The sequence below is a fragment of the Triturus cristatus genome, chromosome 12 (genome assembly GCF_964204655.1).
Source record: "Triturus cristatus chromosome 12, aTriCri1.1, whole genome shotgun sequence".
In the NCBI taxonomy this organism is placed as follows: domain Eukaryota; kingdom Metazoa; phylum Chordata; class Amphibia; order Caudata; family Salamandridae; genus Triturus; species Triturus cristatus.
The window spans coordinates 574,795,946-574,817,318 of NC_140595.1; the positions used below are offsets into that span (position 1 = coordinate 574,795,946).

A 21,373-nucleotide genomic window follows, 5' to 3' on the forward strand; every position below is an offset into this window, starting at 1 on the left:
GCGAGACCCCCCAGCCCATTATTTTAAAAACCCTGAGGAGGTGGCGGTCCCCGTGGCAGCGTGGGGTCAGGAGCCCCCACACTTATTTTTTCAAAAAAATCTCTGGGGAGGCGGCACTTTCTGAGGCTGCGGGGGCCCCTGCATAATAATAAACCATTGCCCCTGGACCTGGCCCACCCAGGGGCTTAAAAGAAACGAAGTGCCGGAGACTGCTCTTCATTTTTTAAATTTTTTGGGCAGGATTGGCAAACCCTATGCGAATCCCGCTGATTTAAAAAAAGAAAAAATACTTTTAGGGTCCCTTGGGCTCCCTGTGGGACCCCTTGAGCAGGACTAGAGGGTCAGGGTGTTTCTACCCTGCCCCCTTTTCTTCTTTTTTTCACTTTGGTTGAACCGAGTCACAAGATGGCTGCCAAAACTTCCTAGTTTGAAGTGTTGGCAGCCAATCAGAAGTCAGCTTGTGCTCTGGAGAGTTCGCAGGTCCACCGTGGTCACCAGATGCTAATATTTTTTTAATTATGAATTTCTCAGGAACTACTGAACGATTTTTGCCATTTAAAGCAAAGAGTGCCCTTTGGACCAAGACCTACCTCTCTGCCGAATTTAGTGTAACTCTGTTCAGCAGTTCGGGCTGTAGCTGCGACAAAACATTCCATGGACCCCCTTTTTTCTTGGACCCCACTTGACAAATCACCCAGAAACCTTCAAGACTGGTGAATTTTCATGACATTTTCAAAACTAATGCCCTGCTAAGGTCAGCTCCTAACAGCCCTGAAGATATTGGCATAGAAACAGGGTCCTAACTATAACACCCACCACCTCCCCAGGGCTTTATTTATTATGCGCAGGGGCTTGTGGCCCCCCACAGCCCAAGGGACCACTACCTCCCTGGGGCTCATTAACAAAAAAATGCATGGGGGTCCCTCTCTTGGAGCCCTGCTTGGCCCTTGGGACCGCCATCCCCCAGGGCCGGCTCCTGCAATGCCCCGGGGTGCTCACCCACGGGACAGTGCCATTTTCTATGGCAGGGTAGAAGCACGGCTCCTGCCCCAGCAAACACTGCTTTGCTTCTTGGAGGCGAGAGCCTTCCAAGAAGTAAATCAGATTGCTTTTGGACAAGGGGAGCTGCATGTCAGCAGCTCCCCTTGTCCAAAAGCAATGCCGGTTCCGCGGAAGGAGGGGAGCCAGCAGGGACCGCGGGGGCATTGTGGCTCCCCCGGTGGTACTCATCAAGGAGGCCAGGCCCTTGGGATGGAGTCCCCAGGGCCCAAAGTGACCCTGGGAAGAGGGGCCATGCGGCTCCCCTCCCTTTTGTAATTTTGTTAAAATAAATAAGGTCGGGCCCTGGGGACACCATCCCTGGAGCCCGGCCTTATTTAAATTGGCCTCAGGAGGGGGGCCACATGGCCCCCTCCAAAAATGTAAAAAAAAAGAAAGGCTGGGCAAGCCCCGGGGGATGGGGTCCCTGGGGCCGAAAACGGCCTGGGTAGGGGTGCCCCACAGCCCCCCTCCCCTGTAAAACAAAAAAAGGAAAGGCCTAGCCCTGGGTGATAGGGTCCCTTGTGCCGTAATCGGCCTCAGGTTGGGGGCCTTGCACCCCCCTTCTTATGAATAATAAAATTAATGGCTTAGGTCCCAGGGAATGGGATCCCCAGGGCCCAAAAGGGTCAAGAGAACGGAGGCCACACAGCTCCCCTTCTTAAAATATATATTTTTTAAAACAGCAACTTGCTGGAGGCCCCGCCCCCTCCCTGCATGACTCTGCAAATGCACCTCCTGTTGCGCTCTGCGTTGGGGGATTAGGTCCCTGTTGCTAGTGAGGGTCCCTATGGGCCAACTAGGCCATCAGGAACCTCCAATAAGCCCCACAAAGTGGGATTGCTGAGAGCTGGTACGAGGCCATGCCCCTTTTTACTGAAAATGATTTTCAGTTTGTGTGAAAGGATGTCTGAAAGTGATACATTTGCATACACTGAAGAACATATCAAAAACCTGTTGGATGCCCCTCCCCTCTTTGCATCCGCCTCACTGAGCACAACGGCTCAGCAACAGAACGAATCTGATAAACTCCTAAGATTAAAAAAGAAACAAATCCGGACCGATTTACATGGTCACTTTCTAATACAACATCTCAAAACCGGTACGATTCCCGGCGGACTTCAAATCAAAAACATTCCGGTCATTTTTACAGAAGACCCAATCTCTAAAAAAGGCTATAGCCTAATAGAGACCAAATGTAGCAGAGACGTGATGGTCCTTACAGTGGAAACCGCTCAACGCATCTCCAAAAAACAACTAGAAGAGATTGAAACTTTGGGAATACAAATCAAGTCAAGTCAGACAATCACTGATTCAAAAACATTACTGGATAAAGTTGAGAAAGAGATCCTTGAATTCAAAGACTACACGGTTAACCAAAAAACATTTAATTTTGAGAAAGACAAACGCAACTTTTCCTTGTTAAAGATTTACCCATACCTACAAACGGATTTCTATTCACAACCAGAATCTCGTAGATATCTTCCAACATATCAGGGTCGATCCTCAAAAAATTTCATCACCTTCTCGGAGACATCCTCCTCATCCAGTGGCAGTGAAGGAGAACTAGAGAATAGGTACAAAAACAGTAACCAACGTGGTAACCTTCAACGCCCACAACAACAAACTCCTTTTTTAGGGAGAGGCCAGCAACGGTCAAGAGGAAGAGTACGATTCAACACACAACCATGGGAGATGACAACCAGACGACAGAACTACAAAAACTAGATCCATCATTAGTTTACAACTTATCTAAAAGAACTCTAACTGAAGATGAAAAAAGCATCCTAGAGAAAGGATTATCTTTTGTTCCTGCAAAACATACTGATTTTACAAGACTGAAAACAGAGACAATCGAATTCTGTAGAAAAATAAAACTTAAGACTTTCTTTTCGCTCAACCCACCTACTGAGACTCAAAACGACACTGGTCTAAAAAAGAAATCTACCTTCTGTCCACCTGCTAACAAAATCCCAAAGGAAGTAATCATTTTGGAAAAAACCCTACTTTCAGCCATATCTGACATGGAAAACAATAGAAAATGGGTCAAATTCAATACAACAAAATCTCAAACTGAAGCCCTTTATAAACTCCAAAAAGACACTTATATTATAATCAAGCAGGCTGACAAAGGTGGGTCAAAAGTCATTCTAGACAAAGAAGACTATATAAGGGAGGTCACCAGGCAACTGGAAGATATCCAATGCTACAGGAAAATAAATAAAGATCCAACTCTAGAACTCCAAAATATTCTTTTTCCAATTCTCACTGAAGGTCTAGAAGAAGGTTTCCTTTCAAAAAAAGAATTCGAATTTCTTTGAAACAAAAATCCGAGGACTCCTCTGTTCTACGTCCTCTCAAAGATCCATAAAAGTGAAACGACACCACCCGGCAGACCAATCATCTCTGGCTGTGATTCCCTATTGGAACCCATCTCAAAATTTGTGTACTATTTCTTAAAACCTTTTATAGTTGAAGTACCATCTTTTCTAGCAGACACAACAGACTTGATCAACAAATTGCAATCCATTGATTTCGTCTCAGAATCGCACCACCTAGTAACACTTGATGTGGTTTCACTATATACACAAATACCTCAGGATGAAGGCCTTTCTGTAATTCAATCATACCTAGAAACCAGACAAAATCCCAAAGTCCCAACTGAATTCATTATGAAACTAGCTAACTTCGCACTTAAAAAGAACTACTTCAACTTCAATGGTGAATTCTATTTCCAAGTTAAAGGAGTGGCTATGGGTTGTCCATTTGCACCTGAATTGGCGGTACTCTTCATGGTCAAATATGAGGAGAAGTTTATCTACAACAACAATCCTTTTACCAAGCACATCGGGAAATGGATAAGTTACATCGATGACGTGTTCATGACTTGGACAGGGTCTCTTGAAAACCTAAGAAATTTCCATGATTGGGTAAATAATCGAACCACGCATATACAATTCACTTTAAACCATTCCCAGATCAAGATCGCTTTTTTATCCATCTGTTAACAGTTTGGCCACTACCCTGTTCAAAAAGACAACCGACAGAAATAAGACACTACACTTCTCAAGTCACCACCCGAGGAACCTACGTGAAAATTTGCCCTATGGCCAATTTTTGCACATAAGACGTAATTGCCAATTCAAAGACGAATACATGGCCCATGCCACCACACTCTCTGAAAACTTGAAGAAAAGAGGATACCCCAAGAAACTCTTGAAAAGAGCAATAAAAAGAGCTTGGTGGACCCCAAGGGAAGACTTATTAAAAAAGACAGAGAGGCAACCACTACAAAGGACGGTCTGCGTCTCCACATTTTGTCCCAACTCAAATTTATTGAAAAAGTGCATCATACAAAACTGGCACTTGATCAAAAATCTGGATGCTTCATTCAACCAAAACCCACTGTTTGCTTTTTAAAAGACCGCAATATTGCAAACCAAATTGTTCGAGCAGCAATGCCGCAAAAGAAACCTACTACGGTGAGAGACTTTGTAGGACTTCAACCAATCCAAGGCCATCATCGATGCGGCACTTGTATTTGCTGTGATCTTACAATTGAAGGTGACCTCTTCGAACACAACTCCATCTATTGGAAACACGAATCGTTCACCAATTGTAAAAGCAAATCAGTAGTTTATGCGATACGTTACCCCTGCAACCTCCTATATATAGGAAAGACCAGTCAAGAAATCAGAATCAGAGTGTCCCAACATAAATCCCGGATCAACAAAAATGTCCTAACAGCCCCACTGGTGAATCATTGGCGAACTAAAAGTCACCTAATTGAAGATCTAAGATGGACAGTTCTTGCCAAAGTAACACGTGATGCACGAGGCGGTGACTTGGAACAGAAACCATCTAGGACAGAGGCTATGTTAATCCTCAAATTTAACACTGCGACTAATGGCCTCAACGAACTTTCTGAACTGCATAATTTAAATTAAAACCCCACTGTAATTCATTGACGACAAGCATTTTTCAACACTAAAAACATATAGGAAGCGACCCACATTCTCATCTAAACAAATAAACACCTGGCGGACAACTCAACTTGTTCAACGCTGTTTGCACCCTTCTGTTATTAGTCCCCCCCGCTAGATTATTTTGATTTCTAGCACGTGCCTCCTTAAGCAATTCACTAGATCCATTCATGTTAACCAATTTGTAGCATTTCCCATCATAAGAATGCTATTCTTTATAGCTGACACGTTGGGCCGGGGAAATTAGTCGATCACATCGCGAAGTCTTCTTTTCATGTCTATTCCGAGAGAACCAATCAAAAGACCATAAAACATGCCGACGCTCTTCACGTCAGCACCAACGAGACTGGCAACGCTGAAGGAACCGATTACCTTATGCGGAAGTAACGGACTCTTAAACGCAGGTATGCCCCGCTGCAAAATCTTTGAACCAACGAGCTTGAAGTCATAACGCCTCTAACTAATTCGAAGTTCTGCATTTTACAGCACTAAGGAGAATTTAAATAGAAGACGCTAACTGGAGTCAACATGATGACCTAAACTCAGCGCTCGGAAAAGACGCGCCTTCAATCGGCCCCACAAAAAGGTAACTTTTCCAAATGTATACAACAAGATCTATAGACGGACGATGGTGTTAGCATTAACGGTTTCCCCTAATATACTTAACACATTCCCTTAATCCATCCTCAGCACTCAAACGAGGCCAACCCCTACCGAGCAGACATGGTCGCTACCCTTCCGAACCTCCACATTGACAAGTAAGAAATTTCTCTATCCAAATGCATACTTATAAGTCAGACCCTAAATGGATGTTATTACACCTTTTTCTTTCACTCTTTTCTACCCAGGTTCCCCCACTACTCTAAAACGCTTGTCTTCATCCAAACAAAGGTGACTTTATCCCCACAGAAACGAACAACCAATGCAAACTAGGTATAGGGGCCCCTCCTGTAACTTATACAGGCTTCTCCTTTCTGATGAGAGGCCCAGCAAATCATGGGTCTCGAAACGCGTAGACCTCTTTAAAGACCACAAGAACAAGAAAAAATCTACAAATAAGAATCATTTATAGATCAATATGTCTTGCTGAATGTTCTTTTTCTGTGGTCCTAACAGAAAAGAGTGTAAAATACGTTGTTTTTTACGTGTTCATTTTCTGATTGAATAGCCTGTGTGAACGTATGAGCTGTTAAGAGTGTATGGTATGTGAGATGAGCATGAGAGTTGTGAGTGAATAATCGGTGTGGTGTGATCATTATGAATTTTTTCGTCTTTTGTGATATTCTGTTTTAAAAAAAATTGCTTTAGCAATAGGAAGGTCCAAATCTTTAAAGAAATACTATTAAATACTGATTAACTCAAGCAAAAGAAAAGTCTTTGACACTTTTTGTTGCATTTTCAAAATGTGTTCTAAATAATATGGAGTTTAAAGAATAAGTGCAGTACTAGCAACTTTTCTGTTCAGTCCTATAGAGGCTCAGCTTTACTGCCTTTTGCCTACCTCCAGTTTCGGTCACGGTCAGGATTATTCTAGCACAAAATAAGATATGGTTCCTAAATTCTTAAAAGTGATTTCGTGTAATGCTAATGGTCTGAACAAAAGAGTTCGATTTCAAGTTTATGGCATTACAAGCAAATGTTATTTTAACCAGAATCCCACTTTAAAGCCACTGGGTATTCTCTAAAGATACCAGGCTATATCAAATATGATTCCTATGCATCTTTAATAATGAAAGAGCTAAGCGGTGAGATATTGGAGGTAATCAGGGATCCAGGGCGAAGATGGATTTGGGTGAAAGCTATCGTTCAGAATCATATAATAAACTTTGTAAGTTACTACGGCCCAACAGAACACTTGCCCCGGAGGCAATATATAACATAGCAAAAGGGGCATAAGATCTTTGGTAATAAGGTGTGATTTCAATCTTCTTCTCCATACTTCTGTTGATTCCTCTCACCCTAAAAACCCCAGAATAAACCTAAGACCATAAAGGTGCTGAGATTATTAGAGCAATATTTTGCCTTATCAGATCCTTGGCGTAACAATCATCCACTAGATAGACAATATACATACTTTAAAAAAAGATTCAACTCAGCTTCACAAAATGATTTCTTTAAAATTTCTCATTCCTTTTGTCGAGGACAAACAGAGATTGTAGCCAATAGTTTTTTAGATCATTCTTTAATCTTGTTAGAACTTCATATGCCAGACTGGCAGGATTCAAGACCCCAAATGGACTTTTGATAAATCTCTGCTTGCAGATGAGAATTTGGGGGAGAACTTGTGACAAGCCTCAGATTCTTTTATGGAGCATAATGCAGGCACAACTTCCGAATTTTTGGTGTGGGGGCTCTGAGATCCTTTTTTAGAGGTGATGTAATTGCCTTTCAAGCAAGGCAAAAACAGTTAGCAAAGGCTAAATTACAACAGTTGCAGTCAGCATTAAACCTGGCAGTCTTGACTTCCATTTTGACATCAGTGCTGGTAGCAAAAATGGAGCTAGCTCTATCGAGACATAACTTAAAAGAGCACTTTATAAGTGCCAAAGTAGTAAATCATAGTGCATATCCTCAAAAAAGGTACAAGGAAAGTGAAAACATAGGCAAATACTTGGCCTGGTTGGCAAAACGAAAAAACAGAACTTCCATAAAAAAGATCTTCGATCCAGACTTAGCTAAAGAAGTTACTCAGCCAGAGTGGATAGTTGAGGTTTTCAGGAAACACTATGAAAAACTATATTCAGATCTGCAGTGTCCTACCGCTGAGGCAATAAACACATGCTTAGCTGGCATTAGAATGCTGGCTCTGCCAGCAGATCTGCAGACTACGATTATCACCCTAATCACTTTGGCCAAAGTCAAGCAGGCGATTAGTTCCTCTCCCAACGCCAAGGCTTGTGACATGGATGGGATACCAGCAGATATATATTTATATTCTTCAAGCAGCAGCTAAGCACATTTTTGGTTAGGCTGTTTAACCAAATCCTGGCAGTCTGTAAAATCCCTAAATCATTCACAGAATCTATGTTAGTAAGCTTTCTAAAAAAATAAAAACAAGCCTGGCAATGATATAAACTCTTATCATCCGATTAGTCTGCTTCATTAGCCAAAAAGGTAATCCATATTGATCAAAATATCATGGTGTCTAACAGACGGACAACTAATAAAAAAATATTTTTTAATCCAGGCTACCGATTTCTATTCTGCCCAGAAGATTAAATAAGTTATTATTATGTTAGATGCACTGCGCAGCCGGCTTGCCTCCACCAATGAATTGCCAATAGTCCTAGAACATTAACCCCCTTTCAACAAAGCATGTAATGTAGAGCTGCGGGCCCAGCCAACCCGCACCGCAAGCTCACAGCCTCCCGAGCCCACACAGCAAGGATCTCGGTATCCATATGATACAGCACAGCGGTAGTCCTCAAGATGATGCTTGTCCCCCAGAGTTATTGATGCAAGAGTTCCAGAAGGGGGGTTATGTAGTTACAAAAAAAACAATTGATGGACAGAATGCAGAACAATGTCATACATTCACCCCAGTACAGAGATCTTGGCCTAAATCCATTGTTTATTAGCTTCCCATGCCATTTTAGTTTGAGCCCAGCCATATGCAAATCAGTCTTGACCCTGCACCCAATGGGAACAGTCCAGCCCGAACTGCCAAGCCAGGTCCTCCCTGGACTAGAAACAAGCATCCTTGGATCGGTCATCAGCCAGGATAGCTTGACTCCAGTGGCTTGGAGTGCACAGGGACCTACGTCTGAGCATTCCCGTCCTACTCGGTGTGACAAATGCAAAAAGAACAAATTAAAGTAGGTAAAAAACGTGGGTATCTCCAGAGACTCGCCCCTAATCCTCCTCTTGGACCCTGGGCATCCTTAGGGCTACTTCATAGGCTGAAAACCACTTATTAATATCGTCCCCAACCACATAGCTAGAGACCAGGTCCTGGGGAATGTGGACCCTCCTTTCTCCACTGGGCACTGTTGCTGCTGCCACCATTACTGCTAGACTCTCTGTTCTGTTTGACGTTGAGGTCCAGCGCTTTAAGACGAACTTCATAAGCCAACAAAAATGTTCTCTCCTCTAAGGCTCTTTTCAACTTCTTCTCTTCTGCCAGCCTCTCTTCCATGACCAATCTCCTTTTTTCCAAGGCCCTCTTTGCAGCAGCCTCCTCCTTGAATGATTCTATTTTCAATTTGGCAAGTTGCAGATGGAACTCAGACATCCTGTTTTTATGTTCCTGGGAGACAGGCTGTGGGAGGATGCACTACTCCCTGCCCTGGCAGGGGACCTCACACCTGTGGGCAAGTTGCTCTCCTCCTCAGGATGCTACAGCTCAGGACCTGTGGCCAGACTATTTTCATCCTCATCCTCCAAGTTCATCTCCTCCTGCTCCTCTGTTGTAGCCTGCATCCTTCTGACCGCCTCCAAGGCTTTCTTTGAGGGCTAGTTGGAAATTTACTTTGGTAGCCCTCTTTGCCACATTCAGCCTTATCTCCTTCCAGAGCCTCTGTAGCTCTGTCTTGAAGTTGTCAATGCTGTTGAGCTCCAACTCCAATGTGGCAATAGAGATGTGAGGCAAGACTTAAATTTGAAAAAAGGAAAAAATAGCCAAATCACAAACTAAGGAAAATTAAAAGAAAATATTTGAAGTTGATTTTTTGGGGATTACCAATGACACTAAATTAAGCTGTGCTTAACTTTCTAATAGCTTGCCACCAAAGCAGTCAGGCATAACGTAGAGGCAATTTGCAAAATATTTCTGCAGCACACAAACAGTAATAAAGTGAAAACACAGCACAAGAAAAATCCCGAACCAATTTAGAAAAAGATTTAAAAATAAAATCAGAATGACAAAAATGCATTCAGTAGAACCGTAGATATGCAATTTTAAAGTTTTAGGTAAAAACAGCACCTAAAACACAAAGCGGTACTTGCGGTCATGTAGTCATGCCAGAATGGGAGAAGTGGCAAGTTCAGGCCAACCGCGATGGAGTGCGGGTCAAATACAGGGAGCAGGTCAGTCCCACTGAAAAATCTACCTTCTCAAAGTTTGCCGTGAAGAGTTCCATACGCGTTGTGGAAGGTTGCAAGGAGCATGGAGAGCATTGCGGTTCGTCGTCACTGTAACATGAACAGCAGGCCAGGTGGCATGGGCTGTCACTGCTTTAGCACAAAGAGATAGTTAGGCTTCGCAATTGGTCATTGCTGAAGCTTCGCGTTAGCGATCACCATGGGCTATCGCTGTTGTAGCACAAAGTACAGATCTTGCGTTGCCCGTTGTCACTCCTAGTCGCTGTAGCACGCACACCTGAAGCTTCTTGTGCCCCTGTAGCTCATACAGGAGATTAGCCAACTGACCCTTGGAGTCACTCAGGTTAGCCTGGGATGAAGGTCCAGTCTACCTTCTCAGACAGCAAGGCAGTCCTCAAGCAGCAGTTAAGTCCTCTGGCTGCTGGGCAGTCATTCTTTTGCAATGTCCAGGAAACTGGCAGAATGCACCAATAATTAGGACTAGAAAATACCAATTTTCTAAATGTTGCACATATCAAATGTAATAAGATAACCCAATGTTTGCCAAAGGGAGAGCTAGGCCTTACCATAGTAAAAACAACTTTAGGGGTGTGGGAAAGTAGGATCAGCTTTTATGATTACCCCCACTTTTTGCCTGGTGCTATGCTGTTTCTGACTAGCCTGACTGGTATCCTGCTAATCAGGACCCCAGTCTCTGTGCTTTCTCCCCTAAATTAGTATGGTACATCCCAGATTTGACACTGGTGTACCCATTGGTCCCTAGTATATGGTACTGAGGTAGCCAGGGCATAGGTACACCAGGGGTCCCCCATTGGCTGAAACATACATTATACCACCAATGGGGCATCACTCAAACTAAAACTACAGGCCTGTCAGTGCAGCCTGTGTAAGCTGGTGCTAGCACCACTTATGACAAATATAGGTTTCCCTATATCTGAGGTCACTACACTGAGAACCAATAAGTCACCCCTAAAGCAGGCCTTTCAATCCTGAAGGCAGGGTGCTCGGTTCTAATGTGAGGGTGCCCCTGCATGAGCATAGAGTGGCCATGCGTCATTACGCGATTACCACTTCTAAACTGGCTGTAACAAACCTTGCCATGTTTGGTATAAAAAATGTTAGAATCATACCCTCACACCGTAAGCAGTGTGAGAGGTATGATTCCAAGCACTGTAAAGCTACTCCTAGAGGCCTTCAGTGGTCCTGGGACCAGTCTTCTAGACCCAGACAGCAAAACATGGAGGCTGCCGACCAGAGACACGATTCTGCCCTCCTGCGGCTGAGCCAACCTCGAGCAGGGAAAGGCAGAACAATAGGTATCCTGTCACAAGGAGGTGTGACCACTTCCCAGACAGGATTTAGTGTATTGGGGCCAGGTGGGAGCGCTTGCCTTGGCCACTTAGTCTGCTTGAGGGGCACATTTGGTGCCCTCCTTGCATAGTCCAGTTCAACCTAGCTGAGCCATTGGCTCCCCCTCTGGCCCGAAAAACTGGACAGAGGACATGGGAGTACTTAAGGGCTTACCTGTTGGTGGGTTCCTAGATTCGTCGGGGGACAAGATTCATTTAAAGACACCACTTCTTCTTTGACCGTCTGAGCATGCTGGACTTCGCCCTGGGCATTGCTACTGCAATTAGGAAGACTCCTGCTGCTCCTGGTCTCCTCGCCCTGCTCGTCTGCTGCAATGTCTATACCTCTGCTCTATACAGGAACGTTCCAAGGACACTTGAAGGAATCTCCCTTGAAGTGAAGGAGTCACTTCACTGCATGTGCAGGCACCGCAATGAAGCTGACTAGTCTGATGATCGATCCCGAGCTCCCTAGGACTCTGAAAGGCTCAGCAACACAGGTGGTGGTTCTTCACATCCCTCAAGGCATGCCCTGTCCTCTTACCAAGTTTCCTTTGTCGGAGCAGCAGGAACTGAACCCCTGTGCGCTGCGTCAACTTGCCGTTGCAAAGGTTTGTTAGCTTCCTTCCTCCAAGATCTTCGGGCTCCAAGTAGCCCCAACCTCAAGCATCTCCGGTGACCAAGATCTTTATCCTCACAGCATCACTTGCACTGAGGACCTGTATCTTTGGTGAGCTGCTCAAAGTCCTCTTGCGACTTCAGTGCCTCCAGCCTGTGGGTCCTCTTGAGGGTCTTCTTTAATTTCTTTAATTTCTGTGGGCTCCACTGATTGCTCAGGGCCTGCTTGTGGTGATTCACCTTGACCTTGCTGGTCCCGGCACCTTCTTCTCTCTCCACGTTGTTTGCAGTTGCCAAGGCTTGTTGGTGCTCCCTATGGAAACCCACCCCTCAACTCTCGACATTCAACGTGGGAGAGCTTGTGAGCGGCTCCTGGTCTTTTAAAGCATTGCCTGGTCCTCACAGCTGCAGCTCCAAGCTCACCATCATCTCTTCTGCAACACCCGACATCGGTGGGCATTCGTCTTCGTGCCTCCTTGAGTGGCATAGACCCTGTACCCTCTGCTAACAGGTACTTCACATCTTGACTCCACCTTTGAGTTCTACTGGACACTTTCGCCTTCCCCAGTAGCGACATCTTCCTGAAGTCCTCCATTGAGTTCGACAGCGGTTTCTAACGCCAGTTCACATCTATGCCCCTGGCTTCCCTGGTGTACATATCCTGGTTCCTAGGGTATCTACAGGCTGGGTGGCTCTTCAAACTTCTGTGTTCCATGGGGTTTCTTCAGGGTCTATTGGGAAGGGTCCTTCTGCTTAAAAATTGCGACCGCGACTTGCCCATTGACTTGTATTGAGTACGCAGTCGTGTTCCTACACTACACATGACTTCCTTGGGGCTCCTAGATACTCACCTTGGGTGGTTCCTCGGGTCCCTGGCACTTCTACATCTTCTGGGTTTAGTCTTGACTCGAGTCGAGGTTCGCATACCACTATTTTAATATATGGTTTGGTCTCCCCCAGGCGACAATTGTGAATTTGTGCTACTTACCTGTGTCTATTGCAATGTACTGGGTGCATTGAGTATATCTCAGGGTAGGAGATATCTGTATGTGTTACTGAGTGTCTTATAATAAATACATATTTTTATAAATGCACTGTTCTTTTTCACTTAATCTCTACCAAAAAGATTATGTTCTGGTAAAACAAACTGCTTTACCCTCCTTCTGGACTAAGCCTGAATGCTGCTTTACACAGCTACCACTTAGAGAGCTTTCTAAGATTGTCTAAGATCACTAAAATCACCATGAGGGTTGTCTAGATTGGTGCAAGTTGCCCACTTACATAAGTGTGCACCATATACTTAGCCAGCTTCTCACAAGGAGCTTTTCACTACCAGGACATTTAAAACTTAAACCCACATGTCCTACTTTGTAAATACCATGCACCCTACCCTATGAGCCTTTAGGACCTACCTTGGGGGTGACTAATAAGCATTAAAAAGGAAGACTCAGGACTGGCAAGAGGCTTATTTTAGAAAAAATATAATAATACTGTGCACTCAGATTATCGAGATTGATTTCAAAGTTAAAAAAATGAACTGTGAGTGTGTGCTGCCTTTGAACGGAATCTGCCTGAAACCATGAAGACTTGAATTAAACTAGAAAACCATGAACAAAGAGCACAATAAAAGAACCCGTAGGTTTAAGTAAACATTTTATATTTCAAATCAGTAGATTAAACAAAGATCAAAATGCTAACATGTATTATTTCTTAATGACATGAGGCAAACGTGTAGGAAATAAATCTTTACATTGAAGAGTCGTACAAATGTTGCTTCACATTCGATGCGCTGTCAGTATACAGCCAGACGTAAATCAATACTACAATAACAGTTTTGATGTACAAACCCGATGCATTTTGGGTGATTGCACTCTTCATCAGGGGTAGCTATAAATGAATAAACAGAACAGTCCACTGTTAGATATTATTCTACTAAGATAGATTTTACATGGTTTTCTAGTTCAATTCAAAAGGCTTATTTTGCCTGGTCGAAATGTCAGTTTAAAACTGCGCTACAGGTTGCAATGGCAGGCCTCAGTCATGAACTAAAGTGCTGCAGGACCACTAGTAGCATTTAATTTCCAGGCCCTAGGTGCACGTAGTACCATACACTATGGACGCACAAGTAAATTAAAGGTGCCAATCAGGTGTTGGCCAAATTGACCATGTTATAAGATGATAGCATAAGCACCTTAGCACAGGTTAGCAGTGGTAAAGTGCACAGAGTCCTAATGCCAACAAAATGAAATGCAAGAGTACAGAGGGCGAAGGCAAAATGCTTAGGGATATACTACACAAAGGATGCCAGGTCTAACAGTGTTCCATCATGATTGTGGCATTTTAAGGATAATTGCATTGTGCCATTTGTTTTCCCATTATGTTTTGGTGATAGAATCCTGAAATATTCCTTTTGTTTGACTGCACATTTGAGATACAGCTTGAGACCCAATTTGTGTTCTTTAATGCATTTATTTTGCTTACAAGACAACATTTTAATTGATAATGTATGGCTTTTTTGTTTAAGCAGCGCTTACTGTTTGGATGCCTTAACCTTTTTTATTAACTGACTTTAGAAATCCATTTGTTTCAATTTGCTGTGATAACACATTTAATTAAAAGCTTTTATGTTCACAAAGTAAGAATGTGTATGCATATTTGTTTTCTTAGAGCTGAAAAGCCTTTTTGTCAATAACACCTACATTGCAATAGTTTGCTATGCATGACTTTGAAGTTCAACACTTACAATGCAAACTTCATCTTCTTACTCATTTTCACAATCCTCTTCTTTGAGAGTACAGTTTAAGTCTGTTAATGCAATCTTTTCAGCAAAAGGTCCATACTTTCAGCTTACATATTGCTATAGGTCAATATTTTTCAAACTTTCACCTTAACAAGCAGCCACACCATTTGGATATGCAAATGCTTGTTTGTAATCTGCCTGCTTTTTGCAACAGATTTTATTTATGCCATATTTTTGTGTCATTGCAATTGTAATGTTACTGAAACCCGAGCCCTTACTTAATCTAGTTTAAGAATGAAAAGTGCATGCTACTCATCATGGGATCCTCAAAGATTGACTTTTTAAAGTGAATTAGCTCAGTATTATTCTAGGGCCCATCTTCACTGAATCTTTTCATGTATTTTGCATAACAGATACAACTTAGATCCATTTGATACCTATTCGGATGAGCAGATTTGGAAAGCACTGGAAAGGACATTCATGAAAGATACTGTGAGTAACACATTGATTCTGATATAATTGCGTTTGTACCATGCCAGGTGTTACAATATAGTTATGCTTTAACCTATCTAAAATACCCTTTGAGTAGACAAATGACTAACAACAGCACTATTTTCTGGACAATAATTGTTCTCAGAAAGGCCTGCATGTAATGTAGAGATAATGTTCTTTCTCACTGCGGAGGCAAGGAATAAGGAAAAGGGACCAGCAAGTGGCCACAGACAATATGCAGTTTGGATAGTGCATGTCTCTGAACACCATCTAGAGAGAAGGTTAGGTATGCGCTGATGGCAGCCATGGTGAAATCCATAAGCAGTGATGGTCAATGGAGCTAGTGCTGACATGACACCAACTTGTGTGAGATAAGGTATTGTATAAGAGCTCCCTATCAACAGGTGATGTGATACCAAAGGAGATACCCGTCACCAGGACCAAAACCCTCGAGCCAAAAAATGAAAATCCCAAAGGTGCTGGAATACAGAGATATGGTGGCTACCTTCCTCACTCAACGCCAGTGCCTCAGAAATTGTTGTCTAAGATCATAGCACCCTATTGTATTGCACGTGTGTTTAGAATTATGGGACTACCCACTGGGCTGCATCTCCGCCTAGATGAGAAATAAGGAAGGCAACCCAAGACTGAGTGTTAGACTTGGCATCTTTTTTTTTTTATAACAATTTTAATTAGAAAAAAAGACAGCAGCAAGAATGACATTTCATAAGCCTCTCAGCTGGAATACATGACACTCAGTATTATAAAATAGTCTACAATCCATCTGGAGCACCAGAGATAATACAGAACAAAAGGCTGACCGGTATGAAAAGGGTTACAATTGTGTCTTCTGGTCTGGGAACACTACCCATATTCATACTTCTTGCTGGCCCGGAGGGCTATGCCGTCATGTCAGCGCCCGACTCCTCCAATAGTGCCTGTCTCTCCCTTCTAAGTTCCACCGTGGGAGAAATACAGATGTCCCCTGTATTTATTCAAGCGTCCCCACTTTTGATCCCATTTTCGTGGGCAGCCCCTACCTTTATATACAGTTTTCTCCGCTGCCATAGCGAGATCTATGTCCTGGGCCCAGTCTTGCAAATAGGGTATAGTATCTACCCCCACTTCTGGTCAATGTTTCTTTTCGCTATGCTCCACCCCATAGCGGCCCACGATTGTTCCGCTTGGTTGAGGTCTGTCACCTCCCAAATATTAAGAAGGCATAGTTGGGGAGATGGATGTATGGGCTTATCACACGCCCTTGCCATTTGTTGGGTGACGTCCATCCAGTAATGTTGTATGTGGGGACATTCCCAAAGGATGTATATGAATGAACCTGTTTGATTGCAGTGTCGAAGACAGAGTGTATCTGGTCTCCTTCCAAATTTAAATAACAGTTTAGTATCAAAGTACACGCGGTGGAGAATTTTAAGCTGGACAAGTCGGAGTCGCATCGGAACTGCTACCTCTCGGGGGTAGGCCAGAGCTTCGATCCAGTCTTCGTCTGTCAAAGTCCCCAGATCCACCTCCCACCCATCTCGCAGATTCTGCATTGGATCAGTTTGGTTATTAATGAATTTCCTGAACGTCAGGGAAATGGCCGTGCGGTCCATTGGGTCTAGTAACAACCTGTCCTCCAGAGGAGAGGAGTCTGGGAGGGGGCGTCCGAAGGGAGGGCACAGTCTATGGCATGACTAATCTGAACATACTGGAAGTGCTCTGACGGTGCTAGCTGGTATTCGAGTTGGAGATCTGCAAATGACGCCCTCTTGCCCTTGATCCACATATCCCCCACCGTGGAAATACCGATCAGGTCCCACTTGTCGAACCATGCACAAGTACTAAGTCGTCCCAGGATGTCGGGTTCCCACAGGGGGGTGGCCTTCGTCAGGCGCCCTCGCCATCCCATTCGCCGTTGGACCCCGTGCCACACTTCTATTGTACGGGCTGTGGGGCCCGTCAAACCTAATTTCTTGGGGTTCGAGTATAGTGCTCTGTTGTAGCCTCCCTTCCCCATCAGCTATAGATCAGTGCGAAAGCTGGTGTCAGTATGGAACCCAAACACTCATTTGTTGTTGGCAACTAATTGCGACGCCTGGTAGGAAAGGTGCATATCCGGCAACCCGATGCCCCCATCGTACCATCCCATAGTAAGCTTGTTTATGGCTATCCGGGGCGGCCTATTATCCCATAACAAGTCTCTAACTGCTGCCTCAATCTGTAAAAAATAGGTTTCGGGGACCGGGATGGGTGTGTTTTGCAGGGCGTAAAGAAAGCGTGGGAGGGCAAGCATCTTGAATAAAGACGCCCAACCTAAAAGAGTGAGGGGTAATGTCTTCCAGTGGGTGACAACTGATTTAAACCTCTGTAACGGGCCCATCAAGTTCTGTTCATAGAACATTGCTGGGTTGTTATGAAAATGCCAAGGTATTGGAAACCCTGGGTTGCCACTGCGATGGTGTATCCCTGAGGACTTTGCGGCGGATCACCCCAGAGGGGATACATCTGGGATTTGGACCAGTTTATCTGGTAACCAGAGTGGGCCCCAAATATGTGGAAAATGTGGAGAACGCGGCGGAGTGAACGCGCCGGGGAGGCGAGATAAAGTAAAATGTCGTCCGCATATAACGATGTGCGGTCTTCGTGTTTGTCTGTCCATGTAAGGCCTCTGATTTCCGGGTCCCCCCTGATCCAGACTGCCAAGGGCTCGAGGAACAGGGCAAAGAGGAGCGGCGACAAGGGATAACCCTGCCTCGTACCACGACAAAGGGGGAAAGAGCCTGAGCGGTGGTTGTTCACCGAGACTTGGGCAATGGGAAGGTTATATAAAAGTCTAATCCACCCAACCAACTTGGGTCCGAGCCAAATGCGAGTCAAAACCGCAAACAGATAATCCCATGCCACCGTGTCGAATGCCATTTTTGCATCAAGCGCGTGCAAGATCGCTTCTTCCTCTATTGTCACCACACGGGCCAGTGCGCCGTGGATGCGCCGTAGATTATGCGCAGTATTGCGCCCCGGCATAAATCCCGATTGGTCAGGGTGAATCAAGTCAGTGAGATAAGAGAGTAGATGGTTGGCCAACAGTTTAGCCAAGATTTTGGCCTCTATGGTTATCAGTGAAATGGGTTGGTACGATGAGCACTCGTCCACTGGTTTACCAGGCTTGCGGATGACCACAATGGTAGCCGCGCGGATATCGGCCGGGAGGAGGCCGGTTTCATAGCATTCATTGTATAGATTCAGTAAGAGGGGAGCGAGCTTCACAGCCATGGGTTTCATCAGTTCGATCGGAAGCCCATTAGGGCCCATCGCCTTACCAGCCCGGATGTCTTGAATGGCTTTCCAAATCTCCTCAACTGAGATATCCACTTCTAAGGCCTCTCTATCTTGGTGGGAGATACAGGTTACCTCGATAGTAGCGAGGAGATCTGACGCCCATGGTGCTTGTGAGTCCTGGGGCATAGTGTATATTTGCTCATAGTATTTCGCGAGCGTCTCCGCAATGCCCTGAGGGTCAGTGACCAGGAGATCATTGGGCCCCCTGATCGCGCTCACCCATCTCGCCGACTGTTCCAGCCATGCCAATAGTTTACCGGTTTGCTCGCCATGTTCGTATATTCTATGACGGGTGGCGAGTGCACGCCTGTTGGCGTCCTCTAAGAGCAAATGTCTATAGTCCTGTCTCTTAACATTGAGGGTATGCTGAGCATCCCAATCAGGGCTCTGCGAGGTGGTGTGTTCAAGATTTAAGATCTCCGTTTCCAATTCACTCACTCGCTGGTTGCGCTCTGCCCTGTATCCCACCATCAGAGACAATGCTCTCCCCTTTATCACCGCCCCATATGCGCCCCGGAGCATTATCGCTGACTTCACGGACCCTGTATTCTCCTGAAAATAGTAGTCAGTGTCTTTCCGTAGGTTTTCCCTGATGTGTGGTATCTTCATTGCCCAGGGCTGGATCATGATGGGGCCTGGTTGCACTGCACGGTGAGCTCCGAAGACTGCTGTGACTGGGGAGTGATCCGACACTCCCCTTGCAAGACAAGCGGAACCTGTGAAATCTTGTATGTTTTGTGCATGGGTGAACAGGTAGTCTAGTCGTGATTGGCTGCCATGCACAACGGATTGGAAAATGTAGAGAGTGTCCTGGGGGTGGGACCATCTCCAGATGTCTACCAACCCAAGGGCGGCAGTGAATTCATGGAGTTGTGAGCTGTGTGCAGAGTCACGTCTGGGCGGGGATCGGTCTATTTGACCATTCATCGTCAGGTTAAAGTCGCCTCCCATCACCAGTGTACCCATGTGTAAGTTTAATAATAACACTCCTATATCTGCTAGTGTCATGCGTTGAAGACCTAGTGGGGCATACACCGAGATGACATTAAGGACGCTGCCCTCCCAGATGCCTGAGCAAGCTGCATATCTACCCTGCGGGTCAGTCCACGTACTTTGTATCACGAAGGGGCAGCCTTTGCGAAGGAGGATCCCCACCCCTCTGGACCCGGATATAAAGCCCGAGTGAGCAACCATACGGTAACCCATCCTATTCAGGGCCTTGCAGATGTTACCTATTAGATGAGTTTCTTGGAACAACATCATGTCCAGCCCCTGATGGTGAACATATTGTAGCACTATCCCCCGCTTAATTTTGTCCCCAAGCCCGTTGACATTCCATGTCATGAGTCTAAGTCCTTGACCTCTGGCCATATGACGCTAATAGTGTTGTAATGGAGTGAACGGAGTGTCTACGGTGAATACGACCCTCGACTGTATCTTTCTGTGTTGCTCCTATTGTATTACAGCTCCTTACTGCGCTTTGAGATGTGAAATTGGTGACCTGAGTGTCAACACCAGCCACGATGAACTGATACCAGATACAATTTCGTACTGCTGTATGAAAACAATGAAAAACATCCCCCCAACAGGGAACCCCAGGAGTGTAGTTGCAGATCAAGCTGTACATGTGTAACCAATTACTTTGTTGTGCTGCAAAGTGCCATCCAACCACTTTCCCCCAACAAGGTATTAAATAATAACAAAGACCCCCCCGAACAGTATACAGACAGTCGGTCTGTCTTGCTACAGTAACCCCATTAGAACCACCCCCCTACAAATCAAACCCAACATTACCCATATCATTAGGAACACACACCCCTGCCTCCCTGCTTGACGGGACTAGAACCGCCCGCCCCCTCCAACATGCAGAGTGCTTTTCGCCCACCCATGAACAACTCCAGGGAACGTGAGCTACCCCACTCCCAAAAACAACCATCATTTATCGGTAGATGCCCGGTCCCCCCGCCCCACCCCCACAGCAGTGTATAGCACATAGGCCCAATATTACCCTCTTGTATCATCCCGCTATGACTTTGGGAAAGGAGCAATACAGTGTGGCCCCATTAAAGAACACACAGTTGTAAAACAGTCCGCTACGATGAAAAGAGCATATCAATCACAACATTAAGTGGGTTCAGTGAGCGCTGGGTCAACCCCATAAACACCGATCGGGTATATCAAACATCGTGGAGAGGGACCTACCCCCGGCCACTCGGCCCCGGTCCATGGTCAATTACCCCACCTTCAAGGAGGCCGTGGCTTCGTGTTCAAGCCCCCATGCAGTTCTGGAGGGCCTCCAGGGATCTGGGTCAATAGCAAATAGTCTTACCAGCCTCCAGGATCAGTGCCCCCTGTGTGTCGCTGGGAGTCCGAGTCAGAATGTGGAGGAGATCGTCTCTGTTGGCGCTAGTCAGCATCCTCATCGGCAGTCGAGTGTCCTTTCTTCTTTTTTTCCACTGTGCGCCAGCCCTCCAACCACTCCCAAGCTTCCTCTGTCCGGGTGAAGAACCAGGATTTTCTGTTGGCTTCGACTCTCAACTTGGCTGGAAACATCATGGCGTATTTGACCTCTTGGTGTTTTCCAGGGTCAATAGCGGGGCTGCCCGCACCATCTGGAGAATGACGTCACGATCTCGAAAGTTGAACACCCATGCCAGGAGCGGTCTAGGGGGCGCGCCTGGTTTCGGTCGGCCTCCCGGAACACGGTGGGCCCTTTCGATTGTGAAGCCTTTGGATAGTCCACAGGGTTGTAGATTTTTGAGGACTAACTCTTC

The 21,373-nt window shown here is 45.2% G+C and overlaps 1 protein-coding gene across 2 annotated transcripts in view; it reads left to right on the forward strand.

Moving 5' to 3' along the window:
* The window catches only part of LOC146776281 (ATP-binding cassette sub-family C member 12-like), a 1,395,717-nt gene that overhangs the window by 1,292,821 nt on the left and 81,523 nt on the right, over nt 1-21,373 (forward strand). For both annotated transcript variants that reach the window (XM_085639684.1, XM_085639683.1), the window contains exon 28: nt 15,182-15,260. In XM_085639684.1, coding sequence (XP_085495810.1) covers nt 15,182-15,260 — 79 coding nt within the window. The remainder of the gene's footprint in view (nt 1-15,181; nt 15,261-21,373) is intronic.